The 24,679-nt window shown below is 42.9% G+C and overlaps 1 protein-coding gene across 1 annotated transcript in view; it reads left to right on the forward strand.

Moving 5' to 3' along the window:
• Positions 1-24,679, forward strand: part of LOC311224744 (arf-GAP with coiled-coil, ANK repeat and PH domain-containing protein 2) — a gene marked incomplete at its 3' end in the record, with an annotated part of 72,757 nt that overhangs the window by 23,509 nt on the left and 24,569 nt on the right. Inside the window, exons 4-12 of the mRNA XM_084309845.1 lie at positions 1,613-1,666; positions 3,028-3,086; positions 8,918-9,101; positions 9,350-9,394; positions 11,294-11,389; positions 15,154-15,228; positions 15,408-15,511; positions 16,250-16,301; positions 17,332-17,432. Of these exons, the coding sequence (XP_084165971.1) occupies positions 1,613-1,666; positions 3,028-3,086; positions 8,918-9,101; positions 9,350-9,394; positions 11,294-11,389; positions 15,154-15,228; positions 15,408-15,511; positions 16,250-16,301; positions 17,332-17,432 (770 nt within the window). The remainder of the gene's footprint in view (positions 1-1,612; positions 1,667-3,027; positions 3,087-8,917; positions 9,102-9,349; positions 9,395-11,293; positions 11,390-15,153; positions 15,229-15,407; positions 15,512-16,249; positions 16,302-17,331; positions 17,433-24,679) is intronic.

Genomic DNA, 24,679 nt, shown 5'->3' on the forward strand with positions numbered 1-24,679 from the left:
AAGAGGAGATTGCGCCAACCAAACATGCCTAACAACAAACGTTGATAGCATCCTAATCCTCCCCGCAGTTATAGCTTGCGACTGAGTCAAGATCTCTATAACACCACAAACATGCAACATGTTTACAATGTCGGCTGGACCCATAGCCCTACTACCCGACGCCAATGTGGATAGGAAACTAGCCAGCTGAGCCATAACACTGGCCGCCGCTACAAACCATCCTGCAGCAGTATACCACTCATCCGCCCATACTGCCACCCTCCGAGCCGATTCGCTCTCAAGCATCGGCCGGGTGGGACATCGTTCATCCCCACCGGGGCACAGGAACAAAGCTACCTGGCTACGTAGCCACGGTACACCCGGCCTGCACCCTGTTGTTAGCCCGTTTACCCGTAAAAAAGGTAAATAGGACTCAGCGAAACCCCCCACATTACCAACCGACTGACCTTCATCAATGAAGCGGGCAAGAGGAGGGAAAAGCAACAATGTCCCGCGGCGGGGATTATTAGAACAACGACCCATTTCAGCGTCAGCATTAGCAGTAGTAGCATTAGTAGCATTAGCGTTAGCAGCGTGCTCCAGGATCGCCAGGAAAACGTCCACTGCAGTGGAACGATCACCAAGCCACCCCGGCCCTGGCGCCGAAACATACTCCACAGCATTACCAATACCAACATTGATGCCTGATGACACAGGGCCTACCTTTGTACAAGCCGGCTCGATAGCCAAACCTTGTACGCTGCCCCTTGGTCTGCCGCAGTCAGACGAGGAAACATCAACACAGGCCCGACGTGTCGCTGAAACATGCCTCGAAGATGCCAGGGGTAAGCAAACCTCCGGTAAGCTTTCAACATTACGCAATTTCTCTAATCTTTTCATAACAACTAGTTAACATAAGGTGCACTGCATCCGTTATGATGGAAACGAAAATAGAGGAAGAGTGTTTGGTGACCAGGCCCACTGTCTTATAGGCTACGCCTCCATAGGGGCGGGACCCGGCAGGTGTGGGTGTACTTGTTTTTATTCGTGATGGAGTACAATAGGTACATGAGATGAGGTATATCTCGATAGGCTTTAAGAGCGGGACGCGATGGCCAAGTACGATAATATAATCAATGGGCAGTCTTAAAATATGTAAATAAAGTACTAATCGACCACAGGAAAAAAGGTACATCGCTTACATTTACATTTAGTCATTTAGCTGACGCTTTTATCCAAAGCGACTTACAAGTTCTGTACGACAAGCCATCAGGAAGGGCACAACTCTATCAGCTGAGCAACAATGTTCATCAAAGTGTTGAATGCTACAGTGTAGGTTAGTTTATTAGGACAAGTGCATGACAGTACGGTTAGTTAGGGTTAGATATTATTATTTTACATTTGAGTAATATAGTAATATATATAGTAATATATTTACATATTGTATAAACATTTTTACATGTGTATGTTTTAAAATATATACAAATATATATATTAAATTAAAATAAAGGTTCCTCATGCTGGGGATGGAACCCTAACTATAACCCTAACTTTGTCTTAACTATAACTGTTAAGCTAATGTTAACACTAACTTTAACCCTAACTTATTGATTTATTGTTTCTTTCTCCATAGAATTGCATGAAGCAGCTCAACCAGGGGCTTCAAGAGATGATTAACTTCCACACGGTGAGCCCCCCCCCCCGCACCACCTGTTGCCATCGTAGAATAGCCCCCCTCCCCCCACCTGTTGCCATGGTAGCATGATAAGGAGAGGATGGGTCATTATTGTCATAGAAACGTTTGAAAACATTGCCCAAACATACCTTGCTTGAAGAAATAAATATTTAGTTGATGTTCTTTCTTACCTGCCATGTTTAACACTTTCTATGCCACGAGGTGGCGCCAGAGTTAGCGCTTGAATGCCACCATCCACTTTAATGTTATCGTTAATATCGCCTAATCTATGTTTTAAATTATGGCTATGTGTCTAATCTGCCCGTTGCTTATCAAAGAATCCTTTTCCAGTCAGTGCTGTCAAGGCAGATTGGTTTTTTATCACTTCATTTCCGTTTGAGAGCATTTTGAAAAGCACCCGTTTTGAGGTAAAAAACCTTCCATTCTGGGCCATTCTATGATAATCGTCTTTTACTGGAATATTCCAGAACGTTGATATTTGTCGGCCTATTTATGAATCGTTTTCAAATAAACGCTAGATGATCAATATTATACATACACGCACGCCCATTCGAGCCGTGCACGGATAATCGCTGTGTTCATTTCCTCTTGGATTTTTTCAGTAAAACCGATTTTCACAAAACAGCTTATATCTTCATCAAAATGAGTGATTATCCTAACACTGATAACATAGATTCCTTACCTGACATCAGATGGTATCCAACTGGTATATTCCAATTCCTGATCACCATTCGAAAAAATCGATAAGTGTATAGATCCAACGTGTGTACAGTAGGACACATGATTCCGCGGGGCGCAGAGGCTCCAGAATGAACTGTGATAACCCCGGCTGCATCAGTGGACTGGAAAATGTGGAGTACAGGATTTTTTTCCCCATCCATTTTCATTGAGTCCATTCCAAAATCCCTTATGTCATCTGGGAGACGATAGGGGGCACTTTTTTCCACATTTAATCGCCGGCGGCTCTCGGGTAGACTAGGGTAGGCTCGCGTGATGCAATATGATTTCAGATCGCGAAAAAAAATAAAATAAAAAAAAATCCGAGAAATCACGTGAGTGGCTTTCAACGAGATATTAATAATTCCGAGAAAACTTGTGAGTGGCATAGAAAGTGTTAAACAAGGTGCAGTTACTGCTCACGGCCACTGGGTGTCAATCTTCCATAGTGCTGCTTTAATGAAACAAGTGTGAATCTGCAATAGCTGCAACCGTGTGTACACACACACATACACGCATACACACAAACACACACACGCACACACGCACGCACGCACGCACACACACACACACACACACACACACACACACACACACACACACACTCAATCCGGTTTGTTCTCCTGTCTGTTCAGATGTTGTTTGACCAGACGCAGAGAGCCATCACTCAGCAGCTCAGCAACCTGTTCACACAGTAGGTTGATTCATACTCACACTCTCACACACACACACACACACACACACACACACACACACACACACACACACACACACACACACACACACTGTGATACAAGTGGATTTCATGGTTCTGTGTGACATCACACATTCAAAGGTTGTCTTTATAGCTTTAGGAGAGAGAGGTGTGTGTTCACTAGGGCAGTGGTTCCCAAAGAACCACTGCCCCTAGGGGTCGCGAGCTGCCGCGGGGGGAAGCTGGTGGGTGGGTCCTGGTCGTTGTAAACAGCGTTGTAAACAGCGACTCCTATATTTTTTATTTTTACAATAAAAAAAATATTTATGCAGTCAGGCCACTGAACTTAGAAGCAGGCCAGCCCAGCAATAGTATGCAGCTGCAGGACCGCAGCCCGGCACTCTCAGGACCAGCGCTCTCAGGGCCGCGCTCTGACGGCCCTGCTGTGAGGGCCGCTCAGCAGCGCCACCCACCCAATGGCTGAATTGGAGTATTGCACTGTGCGGGCGCACTGCGCTGTTTTGAAATTTAATTGATTGAAAACTTTATTAACAGATTGCAGAATGGGTACAGTACAGTACAGCTCAATACATACAATTGTTAAGGGGATGCAGACCAGAGAAAGACTTTCGTCTTGTTTACATAAGGGTCCCCCATTTTCAATTCATCATAACATATATGACATACACGACATACAGATAGACGGTACTGCTACATCTATACATTTATGACATACCAGATTTGCAAGTACTGTTTGTGATACAAAAAAAGTCTAAAAAATAGAGTATATACATTTGATGTAGAAACTGTACATTGGACGTGGATGGGTGGGTGGGGTCGGGGGTAGGGGGGGGAGCTGTATGAGTAAATTAACTATACTTTTGCTCACACAATATCTTGAATGAATGAGTTTTTTTATTTCGAACATAAATTGAAAATAAATAATAATAAAAAACAAGTAACTGCGGTGGTCACTGCAGTGGTGGTCTCTGCAGTGGCGGTGGTCGCTGCAGTGGTGGTCGCTGCAGTGGCGGTGGTCTCTGCAGTGGCGGTTGTCTCTGCAGTGGTGGTTGTCTCTGCAGTGGTGGTGGTCTCTGCAGTGGTGGTGGTCTCTGCAGTGGCGGTTGTCTCTGCAGTGGCGGTGGTCGCTGCAGTGGTGGTCTCTGCAGTGGTGGTGGTCGCTGCAGTGGTGGTCTCTGCAGTGGCGGTGGTCGCTGCAGTGGCGGTGGTCGCTGCAGTGGCGGTGGTCTCTGCAGTGGTGGTCTCTGCAGTGGCGGTTGTCTCTGCAGTGGCGGTTGTCTCTGCAGTGGTGGTGGTCTCTGCAGTGGTGGTCTCTGCAGTGGCGGTTGTCTCTGCAGTGGCGGTGGTCTCTGCAGTAGCGGTGGTCGCTGCAGTGGTGGTCTCTGCAGTGGCGGTGGTCGCTGCAGTGGTGGTGGTCTCTGCAGTGGCGGTGGTCTCTGCAGTGGCGGTTGTCGCTGCAGTGGTGGTCTCTGCAGTGGTGGTCTCTGCAGTGGTGGTGGTCTCTGCAGTGGTGGTGGTCTCTGCAGTGGCGGTGGTCTCTGCAGTGGCGGTGGTCGCTGCAGTGGTAGTCTCTGCAGTGGCGGTGGTCGCTGCAGTGGTGGTAGTCGCTGCAGTGGTGGTGGTCTCTGCAGTGGCGGTGGTCTCTGCAGTGGCGGTAGTCGCTGCAGTGGCGGTGGTCTCTGCAGTGGCGGTGGTCTCTGCAGTGGCGGTGGTCTCTGCAGTGGCGGTGGTCGCTGCAGTGGTGGTCTCTGCAGTGGTGGTGGTCTCTGCAGTGGCGGTGGTCTCTGCAGTGGCGGTAGTCGCTGCAGTGGTGGTGGTCTCTGCAGTGGCGGTCGCTGCAGTGGTGGTCTCTGCAGTGGTGGTGGTCGCTGCAGTGGTGGTTGTCTCTGCAGTGGCGGTGGTCTCTGCAGTGGCGGTGGTCGCTGCAGTGGTGGTCTCTGCAGTGGTGGTCTCTGCAGTGGTGGTCGCTGCAGTGGTGGTCTCTGCAGTGGTGGTCTCTGCAGTGGTGGTCTCTGCAGTGGTGGTCGCTGCAGCGGTGGTCTCTGCAGCGGTGGTCTCTGCAGTGGCGGTGGTCGCTGCAGTGGTGGTGGTCGCTGCAGTGGGTCTCTGCAGTGGTGGTCTCTGCAGTGGCGGTTGTCTCTGCAGTGGTGGTCTCTGCAGTGGTGGTCTCTGCAGTGGTGGTCTCTGCAGTGGCGGTTTTCTCTGCAGTGGTGGTCTGCAGAGAAAGGGCCTAATTGGTCAAATTGAACGTTCTTATATGATTCCACAGACATAACTTTGACCACAAGACCACCTGACATACACACATATGTAGTGTCTTATGCATAATTGCACATAGTTCATGTATAATATTGTGAAATAGCTTAGACATAGCCTACTTGCATAGAATAGTCATGTATAATAATGTATAGTATTGCTGGCTGTACAATACTGCTGTAGGCCTATAATACTGCTGTTCATATCCAGTATACACATATTTACATTAAACATAATATTCACCATTCCTTAATTACCATCATACGTACCCACATCACATAGACTGTAGTGCAGGGGTCAGCAACCTTTTTGAGTGCCTGTTTGAAATATAGTTGTGCCTCAACAATATTCCATGCATCATAAATATTTTTTCTCATAATCAGGTATTTTTAATGATAATTTTTACATTATTACATCATTATTGTTATTGTTATTATTAACAATATTATTATGATGGTTGTATCAACCTTAAATCTGAGTTGGGGGGGGGGGATGCAATGCAGACAAACAGCTGCATACAGTGCGACCATTTCACTCACATTTGCCCATTCATTTTTGGACACATCACACACCATCGGTGTGTGTACTGTACGTGTGCTGTCATAGCTCCACCTACAGGCCTAATGGAGAACACCAGGAGAACACCAGGATGTGAATGGAGGGTGAATGTGAGGTATATCGTGTAAATAAGTTTTGATTGATCGCAAGACTACACTGTAAAAAAAAAAAAAATAATAATAAGTTACCAGAACTTACAAATATTGAGTTCAGTTACTGTGCATTAAGGTTTTCAGTTTTCAATCCATAATAAGTTAACAGAAAAATAAGTACACAACCACATTATTTCAACCTAATAAAACTATGTTTATTGTCATTGTTTTAAGAACACAAGTTGACTTGGTAATACTCACATTTTGAGTAAAAAAAATGGCTTTTAACATGTGCAATGTTCAATGAAATAGAAAAATAAATAATAAAATTTGTTGATTAATCCCACTGGTCACAATGGTGACCGTAATAATGTTTTTGTTATAAGGCTCTGCAAATGTTACTGAATGATGTAGCAATGTATTTCCAGCTAAATTGAAATAATAAACAAATAAAGGGTCTCAATTAAATATGTGGTAGTAAAAATAACCTGTGGGAGGATTTCAACAAGATAAATGCGACAACAGTGCAAAATATTTCAGTATAATATTTCAAAGCAAAATATATATATATTTTTTTATACTGCTGCTCCCTGTGCCTATGAAAATGCCCCCGCGTGCCTAGGGTTGCCTACCCCTGCTGTAGTGTATAGCATATAGCAAAAGTATACCGTTACCTTATATTTATGTAAATAAGTAAGGCAATTGAAATATAACAGAACTTGCGGCATCATATTGTTAATTTTGTTGTCAAAATCTCCTATATTTATATTCATTTGTAGTTATTCAAGTGTTAGTTATGCTAACGTAACGTTGCTTACGTTCGATCCAGGAAGAGTAGTCTCACTTTGGTGTAGACTAATGGGGATCCACAATAAAAACAATAAAACAGCCTCGTTCACAGAGACCAAGCTGCAATATTTGATTGATTGATTGATTGATTGAAAACTTTATTAACAGATTGCAGAATGGGTACAATACAGTACAGCTCAATACACACAATTGTTAAGGGGATGCAGACCAGAGAAAGACTTTCGTCTTGTTTACATCAGGGTCCCCCATTTTCAATTCATCAGGACATATATGACATACATGACATACAGATAGTCAGTACTGCTACATCTATACATTTATGACATACCAGATTTGCAAATACAGTACTGTTTGTGATACAGAAGGAGTCACGAAAAGGGAGTATATACATTTGACGTAGAAACTGTACATTGGAGGAGGTTGGGTGGGGGGGGTTGGGTACGTTGGGATATTGACAAACATACTGGGTAATTTACCTTGGAGGTGGTTGGGGGGGGGGGGGCACACTGTATAAACAAGCAAAACTGTACATTGAGGGGGGGGGAAGACACTGTACAAACAAACACAATTGTACATTGGACTATTTACAACCATACTAGGTAAATGACTGTACATTGGAGGGGGTTGGGTTAGGATATTTACAGGGGCCAGTGTTGAATTGCAGTCTCCCGTAGGTGTCCCTTGAGAGAGGTTTTGAAAGTGGGTAGTGATCCACATTCCTTTACAGCTTTGGGTAGGGCGTTCCACATTGATGTGGCATAATTGCGAAACGTGTTTAGTCCCTTATTTGAGCCGAATCTGGGTTTAACATGATTTGTGGAGCTCCCTCTGGTGTTGTGATCGTGGTATTCACTGACCTTTGGGAAGTATTTTGACATGTACATGGGTACCTTGGTCGTGTAGTGTATCTTGTAGACCCACAACCAATCAGTTTGTTTCCCCAATACCAAGATGGCGGCGGTCTCGTGACGTCAGCGTGTATTCGAGAATGTTCTCGAATGCTCTCTCTCTCTCTCTCTCTCTTGCTCACACACACACACAAAGGGAGCCGCATGTGATTGGTGGAGGCGGGACCCTTACAAAAAACTAAAAATCCATCAAAATCAGTGTTGTTGCTAATCATTGACACATGCTAGCCTGTAATAATCCCCCCAGAAAAATCTACTTTGCATTTGATATATTGCAAATATATGCCACCACACACACTGGCATTTAAAGGGTTAGAATTATAAAATGAATATGTGGTGTTATGATCAGGGCTGAAGTTGAATAAAAGATTGTATTATGTTACAAAAAAACAGAAAATCCATCAAAATCAGTGTCATACATATCCTGTTTTTTAACAATAATTTGTGATGCCATCACAAACACAGTGTCATACATATCCTGTTTTTTAACAATAATTTGTGATGCCATCACAAACACTGGCATTTAAAGGATACAAAAAAAACAGAATGCAGGAAATGAAGTCTTTGTAACAAAAAATTTCCTGGTGGGGGACCCCCAGACCCCCCGCTTAAAAAGTGGCCTGACTGGGGCTATATTTTGCACTATATTTCCTGGCCTGAATGATTTCCCCAGTCCGGCCCTGGTTAAAAGCCTCCAATGCTTATTAGTGTGTGTGCATTTGAACGTTTGCATGTTTCAACTATACATTTCCATTTATAAAAAAAGAAAAAAGAAAAAAGAACATTTATTTTTGTATCCTTTTTTATTTATTTTTTTACCTCCTATAATAGTGGGGGTCGCGGCTCTCTGACACCGTTATTTCGGGGGTCGCGGCCTGAAAACTTTGGGAACCCCTGCACTAGGGGAGGGTGTAGACTACCCTACTGTCTGTCTGGGGAGGGTGTAGACTACCCTACTGTCTGTCTGGGGAGGGTGTAGACTACCCTACTGTCTGTCTTGGGAGGGTGTAGACTACCCTATTGTCGGTCTGGGGAGGGTGTAGACCAGTCCAGGACTCATACCCCACTCATACCCAATGCTTAGACTTCTACACCACCCAGCCAACCCAGTACTGACTGAAGTGTCCTGAGGCACAGGAAGAACATGTGTGAATAAATAAGTGAATGAAGCTCTCTCTCCTCTCAGGTTTCTCCCTCAGCTTGCGGAGACCAGGAGAGAGTTTGTGAGGATCGGGGACGACCTGGAGACGGCTGCCCTGAAGAACGCCCAGATCTCCCGCCACAAAGTCACGGACGCAGAACGCGCCAGTCACCTGCTGCTGGCCACGCGCAAGTGTTACCAGCACTTCGCCCTGGATTACTGCTTACAGGTACTGACTGGTCAGTCAGTCACGCCAGTCACGCCAGTTCACAATGTAAACAGAAGTTTAATTACTTCTCTGAATACTTAAGTTGCAGTTGAATTACGTCTCTGTTAAATATTAACAGGGTGAATGAATAGTAAATTCTCTGGCCAAATAATTTTTTGGGTTTTGAATTAATTAAGTTGGATTGGAACATTTCTGTGCTTACTGTATATTGAATGTTGAATTTAATAATTTTGCTCTTATTCCTGCAGCTTAATAACTTCAAGGCCCAACAGAAGATCGACATCTTAAACTCGGTAAATTGTATTATTTGTTAACACAAGAACGAGTTACGCTGTTTTTGCCCACCATGCGTTGAACGCCAAGAACGACTTATGCCATTTTTGGGATCAATATTAAATTTTTTCGCCATGGCATTCATAATTCATCCAGCCAACCTCCGGACTGCAGTGGGACCCTGTATGAGATTGCAATGCCTCAATACCGCCGCCTGGTGGATGGTCGGGCGAGTTACACTCTCACCAAAACCGGAAGTGCCGATCGGTGCGTCGAGGAAATCCCTCCGGCAGTGATATCTTGTTACGTGGATCCAGACAAACACTATAGTGCATTTGGATCGCTTTCTAAACTTAATAATCGATATGATTTCGGCGTTTATTGCGCCATACAAACCGGAAATGGATCTAGGAGATCGGCGTCAAATAATTGGGATATTTTCCTCCAGTCTCATCGGCGAACGGTAAGAGGACAGTAACGTTATTTTCAGCCCGATTGTTTATTCATTTCACTGCAAACCATCTGATCAATATATCAACCCATACTAAATAAAGCCGTTACTGACGATCAAGGAAATATAAGTGACCCCCCCCCTTTCCTTCACACATGATGAAGCATAATGTATACCGATCATATACATTTGAATTTTTAATATAGCGTGTATATTAAAGAAACTCCAATCGATAATCTATCATACTTCAGGGCCTATAACTACTGTTTTTGGAATTACAGCAGAAAAGATTAAAAACATACTTATATTCTCGACGCTATTAACACAACAATGTATGAATGAAAAAATATAACGTTCCCACATCCTAAACTATATATAATCGATGTTGAATGGGCCATAGTAATGTCAATATAGCAATACAATTTAAAAAGTTATAGCCCTGCAAAGAAGGTAAACATCTCCATAGGCTTTCAACGGTGGCAGACTGGGTACTTTGATGGGCACAACCCCCGGCGCCCAATGTGTTAAAGGAACACGCCAATATTATGGGAAATGCACTTACCGTCTTCTCCGAGTCAGACAAGAAGATGGATGCTAACTTCCTCTCTTGTGTGTTTGGTAGAAACCTCTCCGGCTGCAAGCTAGCCTAGCTTAGCCCACATGAATGGAAGTGGATACGGATCAGCTAGCCTAGCTTAGCACACATGAATGGAAGCGGATACGGATCAGCTAGCCTAGCTTAGCACACATGAATGGAAGCGGATACGGATTAGCTAGCCTAGCTGTTGGCCAAAAACTATGGCCAACAGCTATTAAGCTATTTGTGCTAAGCTGGGCTAGCCTGCACCCGGATACCTTTCTACTGAACGCACAGAGAGGAAACTGGTATCTATCTTCTATAATTTAGATACCAATTCAGATAAGACTGCATTTTTGGCCAATTTGTGGCCATTTCTGTGGTAATACTGTGTTTAGTATTAGTTAGTATTAGTATTTAGTAAATTAGTAATTTGATTTAATATACTCTTATCCGAGCTCTGGTAGGTTCATCAAAGAGAAGTCGCCTATTCTCTGTCCTTGCCCCACAATGGTGGAACGAACTTCCCACCACAGCCGTAACCCGTCCAATCTTTCGCCGTCGACTAAAGACGCACTTCTTCAATCAATATCTGAAATGAAAAAGAAATTGAAAAAAAAACTCTAACCCTAACTAACCTTACTGTCATGCACTCCTAATATACTAACCTACACTGTAGCACTCAACACTTTGATGAACACAGTTACTCAGAGTTGTACCCTTCCTGATGACTTGTTGTACAAAACTTGTAAGTCGCTTTGGATAAAAGCGTCAGCTAAATGACAAATGTAAATGTTGTGATTTATTCCTGATTACATACACCCGACATCCTGTCTAAGACCTGAACCACAACGTCACTCTCTTGTCGTTTGTGGTTGTTTGTCCCCTCAGGTGTTTTCTTACTTCCACGCTCAGTACACGTTCTTCCACCAGGGGTTTGACCTCCTGCGCGACCTGGAGCCCATCATGAAGACCATGGCGTCTCAGGTGAGGCCGCAGCAGAGTCTGCTCTCTGCGCAATCAACACCAGTCTGTGGAGTGGACTCTCGCTGTTTACACACCCAGCCTTTTAACTCTGTCACTGCCACACTACAGAAGGTTAACCCTTTACTATCACACTACCGACAGTTACCGTCGGTAGTGTGATAGTAAAGGGTTAACCTTATGTAGTGTGGCAGTGAAAGGGTTAAGCTGCTGTTGTGTGGCAGTGAAAGGGTTAACCTTCTGTGTATTGTCACAGTGAAAGGGTTAACCGTTCGGTAGTGTGGTAGTGAAAGGGTTAACTGACGTATAAAATTGTCTGTTCTGCTTCATGTCTTGCATACCTTGTCATTTTATTTAATTATTTCCCTGACCTCTGTGATATATGTATCATCTGTGTCCACTAGATATGTATCATCTGTGTCCACTAGTCTTATCTGGATTGTTCTTTTTGGTTCATTTAAATTTTTTATTAATTATTGTTCCTTTTGTCCTCTCGCCAGGCCGTCATTATAAATAAGAATTTGTTCTTAATTGACCTGCCTGGTTAAATAAAGATTAAATAAATAAATAATGGATGGTTTTGTCTAGAGACCTAGTACCACACCAGAGACTGTTACCAGAGACTGTTACCAGAGACGGTTACCACCACACCAGAGACTGTTACCAGAGACTGTTACCTGAGACTGTTACCAGATACTGTTACCACCACAACAGAGACTGTTACCAGAGACTGTTACCAGAGACTGTTACCAGAGACTGTTACCTGAGACTGTTACCAGAGACTGTTACCACAGACTGTTACCTGAGACTGTTACCAGAGACTGTTACCAGAGACTGTTACCAGAGACTGTTACCTGAGACTGTTACCTGAGACTGTTACCAGAGACTGTTACCAGAGACTGTTACCAGAGACTGTTACCAGAGACTGTTACCTGAGACTGTTACCAGAGACTGTTACCAGAGACTGTTACCAGAGACTGTTACCAGAGACTGTTACCACAGAGACTGTTACCTGAGACTGTTACCTGAGACTGTTACCAGAGACTGTTACCAGAGACTGTTACCAGAGACTGTTACCTGAGACTGTTACCACAGAGACTGTTACCTGATACTGTTACCTGAGACTGTTACCAGAGACTGTTACCAGAGACTGTTACCTGAGACTGTTACCAGAGACTGTTACCAGAGACTGTTACCAGATACTGTTACCTGAGACTGTTACCTGAGACTGTTACCAGAGACTGTTACCAGAGACTGTTACCTGAGACTGTTACCTGAGACTGTTACCAGAGACTGTTACCAGAGACTGTTACCAGAGACTGTTACCAGAGACTGTTACCAGAGACTGTTACCTGAGACTGTTACCTGAGACTGTTACCAGAGACTGTTACCAGAGACTGTTACCAGAGACTGTTACCAGAGACTGTTACCTGAGACTGTTACCTGAGACTGTTACCAGCGACTTACCTGAGACTGTTACCTGAGACTGTTACCAGAGACTGTTACCTGAGACTGTTACCTGAGACTGTTACCAGAGACTGTTACCTGAGACTGTTACCTGAGACTGTTACCAGAGACTGTTACCAGAGACTGTTACCTGAGACTGTTACCTGAGACTGTTACCAGAGACTGTTACCTGAGACTTACCAGTAGGGATGGGTATCGTTAGGATTTTATCGATACTACTACTCTTATCGATACTGCTTAACGGTTCGGTACTTTATCGATACTCTTATCGGTTCTTTTTGGTTCTTTTTTTGCAAGAAAAAAAAGACAATTAATTAAGAACAGAATCAACATTGCTTTATTATTTATAAATACAACTTTATAAATAAGTATTATAAATAAATATAATTTCTTCAGCAACAGCAGCAGCAATGTTCTTTTATATAACTTTATAAATAAATATAATAAATGAATATAATTTCTTCAGCAACAGCAGCAACAATGTTTTAAATGTGTCTGACTCTGAATTATAGACTTTTTATAATAAACAACAAATGCAAAAGGCTAACAGAACTGTGACACTCGTTCACCCTATCCTCTGTCATCCTTCCTCTAGCTGCTAGGGTGAAAGGACTTTGGGTGGTGGAGGGAGGTAGAGGGAAGGATGTGTGGTGGCCCTGGGCTCACTGGCCTGGGACACATTGGTGGCTGACGCCTCAGCTTGACGATCTATAAAAAGTTTAGATTGTAGTATTTGTAGCTAAACAATTATTTTGTTTATTAGCCTATTTGTAATAATTCGTTATTAGCCTAGGAAACTCCGTATCTTGGCTTACCGGCGGCAGTGGACGTGGATGCAGATGGAACACTGCGCGCAAGGCAGTCGAATACGCGCATTTCTGCACACTAATATCATGTTTTGCCAACAGATGTTTTGATAAATTGCTCGTATTGCCACCCTTACTGGCAAATGTTTTGTTGCACTTGTGGCAACGTGCGTTGTATATCCATACTTTCTTTAGAACGCTTCGCTCTATCCGCCATCACGAGTCACGGTGCATGCAGACTCAGAGCTGTCTGTGTCTGTGTGCAGCTCAGCACGGAGAACTTTCATTAAGGAGTACCCGTATGTAGCACTACTAGCGAGCGACTCGCGAGGAGTGTGTGTAATAATGACTCGCTGTGGCTCGCTTCTCGTGCAGAGACAGAGAGAGGATAGATCGTTTGCAACTTTTAAATAATAATAATAATAATAATAATAATAATAATTTCTCTAGAGTATCGATAGCAGTACCGAGGACGTCGGAGCTTATAAATACTCCGGTATTTTCTAATATAGTACCGGTTCCCGTTTAAAACCGGGGTCCGGGGGGCATCCCTACTTACCAGAGACTGTTACCAGAGACTGTTACCTGAGACTGTTACCAGAGACTGTTACCTGAGACTGTTACCAGAGACTGTTACCAGAGACTGTTACCTGAGACTGTTACCTGAGACTTACCAGAGACTGTTACCAGATACTGTTACCAGAGACTGTTACCAGAGACTGTTACCTGAGACTGTTACCAGAGACTGTTACCTGAGACTGTTACCAGAGACTGTTACCACACCAGAGACTGTTACCAGAGACTGTTACCAGAGACTGTTACCTGAGACTGTTACCAGAGACTGTTACCACACCAGAGACTGTTACCAGAGACTGTTACCTGAGACTGTTACCAGAGACTGTTACCAGAGACTGTTACCAGAGACTGTTACCAGAGACTGTTACCTGAGACTGTTACCTGAGACTGTTACCAGAGACTGTTACCTGAGACTGTTACCAGAGACTGTTACCAGAGACTGTTACCTGAGACTGTTACCACACCAGAGACTGTTACCAGAGACTGTTACCTGAGACTGTTACCAGAGACTGTTACCTGATACTGTTACCAGAGACTGTTACCAGAGACTGTTACCTGAGACTGTTACCAGAGACTGTTACCTGAGACTGTTACCAGAGACTGTTACCCGAGACTGTTACCAGAGACTAGAGACTGTTACCAGAGACTGTTACCTGAGACTGTTACCAGAGACTGTTACCTGAGACTGTTACCAGAGACTGTTACCAGAGACTGTTACCACAGACTGTTACCAGAGACTGTTACCACACCAGAGACTGTTACCATCTTTAATTGACCATCTTTGGTTATATGGTTTCTTTTGTTATCTTTTTAGTCAATTCTAGTCAAGTCAGGAAGTTGACTTTGTTGGGAATTCAGATAATTTAATATTTCAGCTCTTTTAAATGTCCAATATTTGCACTGTGTTGTCTTCACCAGCTGGCTCAGCTCTCTCTGGACTGTGCAGCTAAAAGAAAAGACCAGGAGAACACTCACCTACTGGTCCAACAGAGAGTGAGACTCATAATAATAATAATGTTAACAAACAATTATATTATCATTCATTTATTACAGTATTCCATGTTTCATTGATGCTCAACTACCTGTGTGTGTGTGTGTGTGTGTGTGTGTGTGTGTATGTGTATGTGTGTGTGTGTGTGTGTGTCTCTCTCTCTCTCTCTCTCTCTCTCTAGGACGCCTCAGGAGAGCCTGTCCTCAGTCCTTGTCCCGGTAACGATGAGGTCATCCAGGGTTACCTCTTCAAACGCTCCCGCAGGAAGCTCAAAACATGGAAGAGGTAGCGTAGCTATGGAAACCACTTTTAGCATATAGAGACGATGTATACTGTCAACAAATGACATCACGGGCGGTCAGGTGGCGTAGCGGAGATTGTGCTTGTCACCAATGCAAGAGGCTGCGGTCTCGACTCCCGGAGAGTCAGCATTGCCTTGGCTCGGGCTGATCGCTATACTAACTCGTTTGGCTGAGTTAGGGGGAGGGGAGCCGTGGGTGGGTCCTGGGCGTTGTGGACAGCGACCCCTACAGTTCGGTCGGGGCGCCTGCTCAGCGAAGGTAGGATCTGGTGAGAGGTAGTGCGGCCTCCCACACGTTACACTCTCCCAGTGAGAATCTGCGCGGCCAGGCTGGCTGCCGGCTGGCTGCACATGCGTTGGAAGAAAGCATGTGACAGTCTCCGGCCTCTCGGAGGGGAAAGTGCGCAACAACCAGGAAGGGGGTTGGGAATTGGCATAACGACTATCAGTGGAATAGGAGAAAAATCGGAAAAAGGAGGGGGGGAAAGATAATAAAAAAATTAAAATAAAAAATAAATATCACACATTAATGAACAAATACATTATGAATATAAGTTGGTTTTGTTATCAACCAAATGACTGAACGTGTGATCTGAACCTAAACCCTTCTTTCTTTCTTTCTTTCTTTCTTTCTTTCTTTCTTTCTTTCTTTCTTTCTTTCTTTCTTTCTTTCTTTCTTTCTTTCTTTCTTTCTTTCTTTCTTTCTTTCTTTCTTGCTTCAGATGCTGGTTTTCAATCAAAGACAACCAACTAATTTATAGAAAATCACATAAGGTATGATTTTATATTTCATTCAAACAAACTATAAAACCCAGAACTAACGTATTAAAAGGAAACTGTCATTTGCTACTTTTATTCACAGGTCCCTTCTTCACATTTTGGTGAAAAGGTCTCTATTCTGGCACTTAAAGGAACACACCAACATTATGTTAAATGTGCTTACTGTCTTCAGTCAGATACGGACCAGCTAGCCTAGTTGTTGGCCAAAACACCTTTCCCAGAGTTTTAAGCTAGGCTAGTGGTCCATATCCGCTTCCATTTATTTATGCTAAGCTAGGCTAGCTTGCAGCCGGATAGCTTTCTGCTGAACACACAGAGAGGAAATTGGTATCTTTCTTATTGTCTGATTCCGGAGAAGACAATAAGAGCCTATCCCATAATGTTGGTGCGTTCTTTTCAAGTTTTCAGGAAAAAGGCATTCCTCATTCAAACCAATGGGTACAGCTAGCAGCAAGCTAGCAGTAAGCTAGCAGCAAGCTATCAGTAAGCTAGCAGTAAGCTAACAGCAAGCTAGCTCATTAACGTGCAGCTTGTGTCACCCATTGCTTTCCATGAAGAATAATTTTATTGAGAAGCTAAAGGACAAATATAGAGACTTGTCACAAGTTCCTTGTGAAGAAATGCCCTAATATCAACCGGCATGAGACCATTCAGCTCTGAGTAGCCGTAACTGCAAATAGTAAAAATAAAAATTTTAAATGCTACTTTATCCTTCCCTCTCCAGTCCACACAGTTCAGTTTAGTGGTGTTGAGTCAGACTGAAGGCACCTGGACTCCTCCTCATGTTTTATCACTGTGTAGTTTAGTGGTGTTGAGTCAGACTGTTTGTTCTCCCGGAGAACCCCATGGTTCTGTTTGTTTCATCACCGTGTTTGTTCTCCAGGAGAACCCCGGGGTTCTGTTTGTTTCATCACCGTGTTTGTTCTCCAGGAGAACCCCGTGGTTCTGTTTGTTTCATCACCGTGTTTGTTCTCCAGGAGAACCCCAGGGTTCTGTTTGTTTCATCACCGTGTTTGTTCTCCAGGAGAACCCTGTGGTTCTGTTCCAGGATCTCCGGCTCTGTGCCGTAAAGTCTCTGGACAACATCGACCGGCGCTTCTGCCTGGAGCTCGTCTCTGTTCAGAAGTAAGTCGTTAAAGTGAAAAAAAATATTTTATTTCTATAATATTGTACAGATTATTTTCCATTTTGTGGATATGAACATTTATTATTATTATTATTATTATTATTATTATTTAATTTGAACTTTTTTATTGGAGTTTTAAGAGTTAACAACATACAGTTGAAAATGGGAAGAATTAAAAAGACAACATAAAAAATTAAATAGTAATATTGATAATAAATTAAAGAGAAAGAAAAACCAGACGGATTGACATATAGACATATAGACAGATAAAAGTACCCCCCCTCCCAACAGGTGATTTATCATGGCACATATTATTAGGGGTGTAACGGTACGAGGGCGGCTACGTGGCGTAGTGGGCAAGGCGCTCGCCACGAATGCGGAGACGCTGGGATCGCCTGTTCGATCCCAGCGCTCCACATTGCTTTCAGTTTAGCTGGTCGTCCATACTAATACACATTGGCCGTATTAGGGGGTGGGAAACTGATGGGTGGGGATCGGGCGTTGTGGACAGCGACTCCTACAGGTCGGTTGGTGCGCCTGCGCAGTAGAATCAGGAAGTGTCGGGGGCAGCGTGAGCCTCCCACGCGTTACTCCTCGCCACTGAGAGATCGAGCTGCGCAGGTGAAAAGATGCGACTGCTGTTACCTCAAGTACCGGAGGGGACTTGTGCTATGTATGACTTAGTCCACATTGCAGCCGGCTTGTGGGAGGCAAGAAACAGCGTTCGTGACAGGGGAGGGTTGAATTGATGATACGAAATTGGGATGGGAGAAAATATAGAAAAATGGGAGAAAAAGTGGATAAAAAAAAAGGGGTGTAACGGTACACGTATCCATACTGAACCGTTTCAGTACTGGACCTTTGGTTCAGTACGCTCTGTGTACCTGAACGAATGCAACGGTACGTTAACCACCAACGGTACGTTAACCACCAACGGTACGTTAACCACCAACGGAACGCACGTGCAGAACTTTTTTTTTTGCATGCAGAATTTCATTTCATTGCGCAAAGGGCCGGATGTTCGTTCAGCCCACGCACAACACTGAGAGATTACCTGTAATTTAGCATAGCCCCATAGCATGGCGAACGCGCACACACACACACACACACACACACACACACACACACACCCACACCCTCTCTCAGTGCGTGAGGAGGATTGGTGCTAGATTGAGATGGGGCTGTCTCTCGGAGATCAAATTAATGATAGTTTGTGGCATATAGAACGGATATTCATACACAGAAATGCGCCTCCAAACAAGGTGTGATAAACATGAATTGAGATCTTTTCCTTGGCATGAAACAGGAAATAGTATTTACCATTAGGGACCTGCATGACGCTTCTCTATTCAATAACGTTTTACCCTGAGGGATGATTTACAATAAAGTGTTAAAAAAGAAAAGTAGGCTACTTACATTCTTGACGCTAGAACTCCCAAAATAGCATTAGCATCAAAAAGAAGGTAGGCGACTTCCGGTTTGAACGCAATGTGAAGCGATACGCGTTTGGTTATAGCTCCGCTCCCGTCAATGTTAATTTAGTTTAAAAACCTTATTTGAACAATACCAAAAGAGATTAAACCACATCGTATGTATTGATAAGACCTTCTACTAACTATATCAAAAGACAGAAAGACTCAACATGGATATTAATGATAAGAAAAAGAGTGGAAAGAAAAACCCTCCAACGGCGCCGATTTTGACACGTTCGAAGGGCACAGCTGACGCAGCAGTGGTACCGTTGGAGACTAGCCCCGATGGGGGGTCTATAGTAGAGAATATACCGGGACCAACGACGACTGGCCCCGAGAGGGAGACAGCAGTTGACGACACAACGGTAACGACGTGTAAAAATACTGTAAAAGATAAAACAGGGGAATTTGAGAAGATAATCTCCAACAAACTCATCGGGTCCATCATTGCACCCACAACATCATCTGACACAAGCAGTGCAATTTCACATCCCGACTTCAACTCTCTGACTATCCTGATGAAGGAACAGATGGTCGCTATCGAGGAATTCAAAGCACACATCGATGCTAAATTCGAACTGGTGATGGAAGCAGCCGCTGTACAGGCCGTGCGAATCACGGCAGTGGAGAATACGGTGATAGAAATTACACAGAGGGTCCAAGTGAACGAGAAGAACCTCAACGATGGATTAACAGAATTATCGACGGAGATAAAACAGGTGGAGGAAGAATGTCGGAAGAAAATACAAGAAGTCGAAGAGAAAGCAATGGAGAGGCAGCTCGAGACCCAACGTTACTACAGGCGAAATAATATCCGCATCGTGGGACTGGATGAATCAGTCAAATGCACAGACGACAGCTTTCCATCAGTGTTAGTAGATATTTTAGGTAATAACAACCTTCCCACAGCGCCGACAGTGGACCAATGTTACAGAGTCGGTACACGAGGCCAAAGAGGTAACGGTCCGAGAGTTATCATTGTTACCCTGCGTAAGACGTAATAAGAGACGCCATCATTAGAGCAGCGCGCAATCAAAGGGGGAAACTGAAATATGGTGAAAATTCAATAGCTATCTACGAAGATCTATGTAAGGAGGCCATCGCTCAGCGTTTCCCCTACAAGGATGTGATGCAGAGAATGTTCAAGAGTGGTCTCAGGCCAATTCTTAACTACCCGGCACTATTATCGATCATGGGAAAAGACGGTATTAGACAGGGAATATGCACGCCTAAAGCCGCCGAAGATTACATGAAGCTACATGGATCAGGTCCCCCCGGGCAGGACGCAACACTGGCTCGAATCAGATAAGCTTACTCATCTCTCTATTTCTTTGTATTTTAGTAATTTTATTAGAATGACTTTACCACGGCTCAACAAAAGTAACAGATGATATGCACGCTGGCAACAATAAGGCACAAGATGTTTAATATGGCTCGTAAGGCATTATATTTACAGTCTTCTGGTCTCTGTGGAGACAATAATCCAACATTGACATTATGAATATTCTGGAACATTCTGGGCTCCTCTCGACTGCTCAGGGACACAAAGGAATATCCCAGAAAATACTAGAAGGTCATGCTGGATCATAACAGCAGTGTTTACATATTTACTAGTATTCTACAACCTTCTAGAATATAATGCACCCCTTCAACGAAGGCCTGTAAATTTAACACTAACATCCGGTGTGAATAAGCATAGGATTCAAGGACTGAAGTTTAATTAGGCTTTAATAAGGCTTTAAAAAAAATAAAAAGACATTAGCCACATCTAAATGTATAAGCACAACAAGGTTATTCTAATATTTTAAATAATTACTCCACTGATTTAGAGATTTGCACAATGTAGCTCTAAAAGTCTCTATTTTTCTCTTTTTTCTCTTTACTCAATTTTATTTTCTCTGTTTTTCTGAGTTTTATTTTAGTTCTCACTCCTTTTTTATTTTTTATCTTTCATTGTTATCTTTTTTCATTTTAAGGTGTTAGTGTTTATCTCCACTCTTTTCCTTTTTTCTGATGTTTCCTACATAAGTTAGTAGAAGGTTCAAATGAATATATTAATGAAGGTATATTTTTCATTTTTCAAACTATTGTTACTACATTAATGGGAAGGCGCAAGACCAAAAGCGACATTCTATCGAATTAGAATCCTATGGCAATTAGCATAGGAAGAATAGGATTACAAAGCTCAATTTGGGTAATCCGGTGGCCTAAGGGAGGGAGTCATAAGTGTAGGATGTGTCTATGGGACACAATCCTGTACGACTCTCGATGGGAGGGGGGGAAAGGGGATTTTTATTTGTATATATGTATGTTTTTAAGCTTGGCTCTCAACGGGACCTCACTAGTTGGATGTATATCTATTGTTGCCTCGCACTCCAGAAGCATTACCAATAACTACACAACAACATGTATAGATTATGGCTAGTTTGAATATAATGACCTGGAACACTGGGGGAATAAATAACCAACACAAATGCAAAAGCGTGCTCACACTGATGAAAAAAGAACAGGTGGACGTTGCTCTGCTAAGCGAAACGCACATTCTAGAGAAAGACATAGATACGTTAGCGGACAACACATATCATAATATTAGTCACTCTTCTTTTGGTACGAGAACTCGAGGTGTAGCCATAGTCGTTAGACGTAAGTTGAATATTGAATTAAAGGGAGTATGGTCTGATGTAGATGGTCGGATAACTATAGCTAAGATTGTACACAAGAACAGGAAAATAGCGTTGGCAGCGGTATACGCCCCAAATTTGTACGAAGAGGGTTTCTTCACTACACTAACCAAAGCAATGTTAGACCTTCCCGATTACTCATTTATAATAGGTGCAGATTTTAATGCCATTTGGAATCCAAGGATGGACAAATCTTATCTCGCCTTTTCCAGCGAACAAAATAATTCATCTAATGCATTAAAGGATTGGTCGAAGATTACAGGTGTAAATGACTTATGGCGATCACTTAATCCCACAACCCGAAAGTACTCTTGTCGATCTGCGAGACATAACACAGTATCCAGAATAGATTATGTCTTTGCATCCCCGAGACTATTTGATAACTATGAAGTGGAAATGATACCCAATGCACTATCAGATCACTGTTATTTACTCCTAAAAGGAACATTTGGTATACTATCTTCCCGAGCCCCAAGATGGCGATTTAACTCGATGCTGCTTAATAACAAGGAATTCATTACACAACTCAAAGAAGCTCTTATAGTATTCCTACGGGAGAATGCAAACTCGGTGCAAGACCCCAGAATAATATGGATGTCGGTAAAGGGAATGATCAAGGATTTCACTGATAGCTTTTCCCCCAAAATGCGCAAGAATCGATGCACAAAACTGGCTGAACTGGAAACGCTTTACTCAACGTTATTTAATTCTTTACAATACAACAACTCAACTCGACTAGAAAATCAAGTTAAGGTACTAAAAAAAGAGATCAATGTCATATACAGACAACAATCGGAAATACAAATACGTAGCACAAGACAACAGCAGTACTCCCAAGGTTCTAAACCTAGTCACCTATTAGCCATGCGATTAAGAATTAATGCAAAATTTGCAGATATAACTACCATTAGAGCACAACAAGTACTTGAAACAGACCCGGAAAAAATAAACGTGACATTCAAAGAATTCTACTCCAACTTATATAAATCAGAAACGACCTTCGATCAAAACAAAATGGACACATATTTTAATCAAATTATTCTCCCTAAACTTTCAGAGGATGACGCTAAACAGTTAGAAACACCGATCACACTAGAGGAACTCAAGAAGGCCATATCCGAAATGCAAAGTGGTAAGGCTCCTGGAAGAGACGGTATCCCACCAGAAATGTACCTCTCTTGTTGGGACATAATTGGACCCTTATTACTAAATATGATCTTATACTCAGTCAAGGAGGGGAACTTCCATAAGAACGACAATATTGCACTCATAACAGTCCTTCTCAAAAAAGACAAAGACCCCACCGAGTGCGGTAGTTACAGACCCTTAAGCCTCCTCGGAACCGATATCAAACTGTACTCTAAGGTATTAGCCATCAGATTACAAAAGCATATGACGTCTTTAGTTCATCCGGACCAAACTGGCTTCATAAGAGGCCGCCTGATCACTGATAACATAAGACGAATACTGCACGTACTAGATGCCGACAAGGACGACACCATACCTAAGGCGATGCTGTCCCTGGATGCAATGAAAGCTTTTGACAGGCTGGAATGGTCGTATCTATGGGCAGTATTAGAGAAGATGGGGTTAGGTAAAGGTTTCATTGATATGATTAAAGTAGTATACAAAGACCCATCGGCCATGATTACAACAGGTATAATCACCTCCGGAATCTTTTCGGTATCACGCTCAGCTAGACAGGTGCCCTCTTAGTCCCGGACTATTCGATCTATCATTAGAACCTTTAGCACAATATATAAGACAATCCCAATCCATAGAACCAATCGTAATCAAGGGCACACAACATAAAATTAGTTTATATGCGGACGACGTAATACTGTTCATGCAAAACCCCAACACCACACTGCCTCATCTGCTCAAGTTGATTGAGAACTTTGGAGATTTATCGGGATTCAAGATAAATTGGCCGAAGTCGGCTTTCCTTCCACTTAACGCCCCTGCAAAAAAAGATATAACCCTCCCAGGAGAGATACCTATGGTAAAACATTTTAGATGTTTGGGAGTGGAAATATTCCCCACCATAAGACAAACGGTGAAGCACAATTACACAAAAATCCAAAACAAAATCAAAGACGACCTTGATAGGTGGGCAAAACTTAAAAACTCAGTACAGGCACGGATATCAATAGTTAAGATGGACGTACTACCTAGAATCAACTTCTTCAGCTCAATGCTACCGTTACCCCCTCCAGAGGGTTACTGGAAAAGATTACACTCCTCCACATACAAATTTATTTGGAATAACAAACCACCACGTATAAAAAGATCCACCGCACAGAGAAATAAAGCAGACGGTGGCATGGCATTTCCAGATTTTTTCCACTATTTTAAGGCATACACATTAAGACCATTGACAACATGGTTTGATCCCCAAGCATTAGTGTCCTGGAGAAAATTAGAAGAAAACATAGTAGCCCCACATAGACTGAAGGACATAGCATACACTAAACTACCAATCAAGCATTGCGAACGGAAATTTGGCCCCATAATTACTCATGCGATCCGGATATGGCATGAAACACAAAAAAAATATCCTAACCCACATAAATGGCACAATCATACTCCCTTATTCAATAACAATGCACTCTTGATTGGAAAACGACCTATAAGATTCCCTATATGGGAAAAGCAAGGCATACACTCATTAGGGGATGTTTTTAACAAACAGGGTTTCTGTAGTTATGAAGAAATACAGAAGAAATGTAATCTCACCAAGTCCACACATCTTTTTTACTTACAGTTATTGTTATGTTTGAAGACTCAAGGTGTTCCATTAACGAAACCAATTGAACACCACAGATACCACAAATTCTTCTATGAAAGAGAGACATCAAGAGGTTTTGTTTCAGATTTTTATCATCAATTACTAACGTCCTCATATGAAACCCTCCACCTAGACTCCGTCTGGAGGAGGGATATACCAGACCTGGAAAGTGATTTTGATTGGCAAGAAGCCTGGGCAAATGTTCGACTCACATCAAGGAACCCGGACCATCAACAAATCAATCTTAACTATATTCACAGGACATACTTGACTCCTATAAGACTGAAAAAAATGGGTCTTATACA

Source organism: Notolepis coatsorum, assembly GCF_963971535.1.
Source record: "Notolepis coatsorum genome assembly, chromosome: 1".
Taxonomy (NCBI): domain Eukaryota; kingdom Metazoa; phylum Chordata; class Actinopteri; order Aulopiformes; family Paralepididae; genus Notolepis; species Notolepis coatsorum.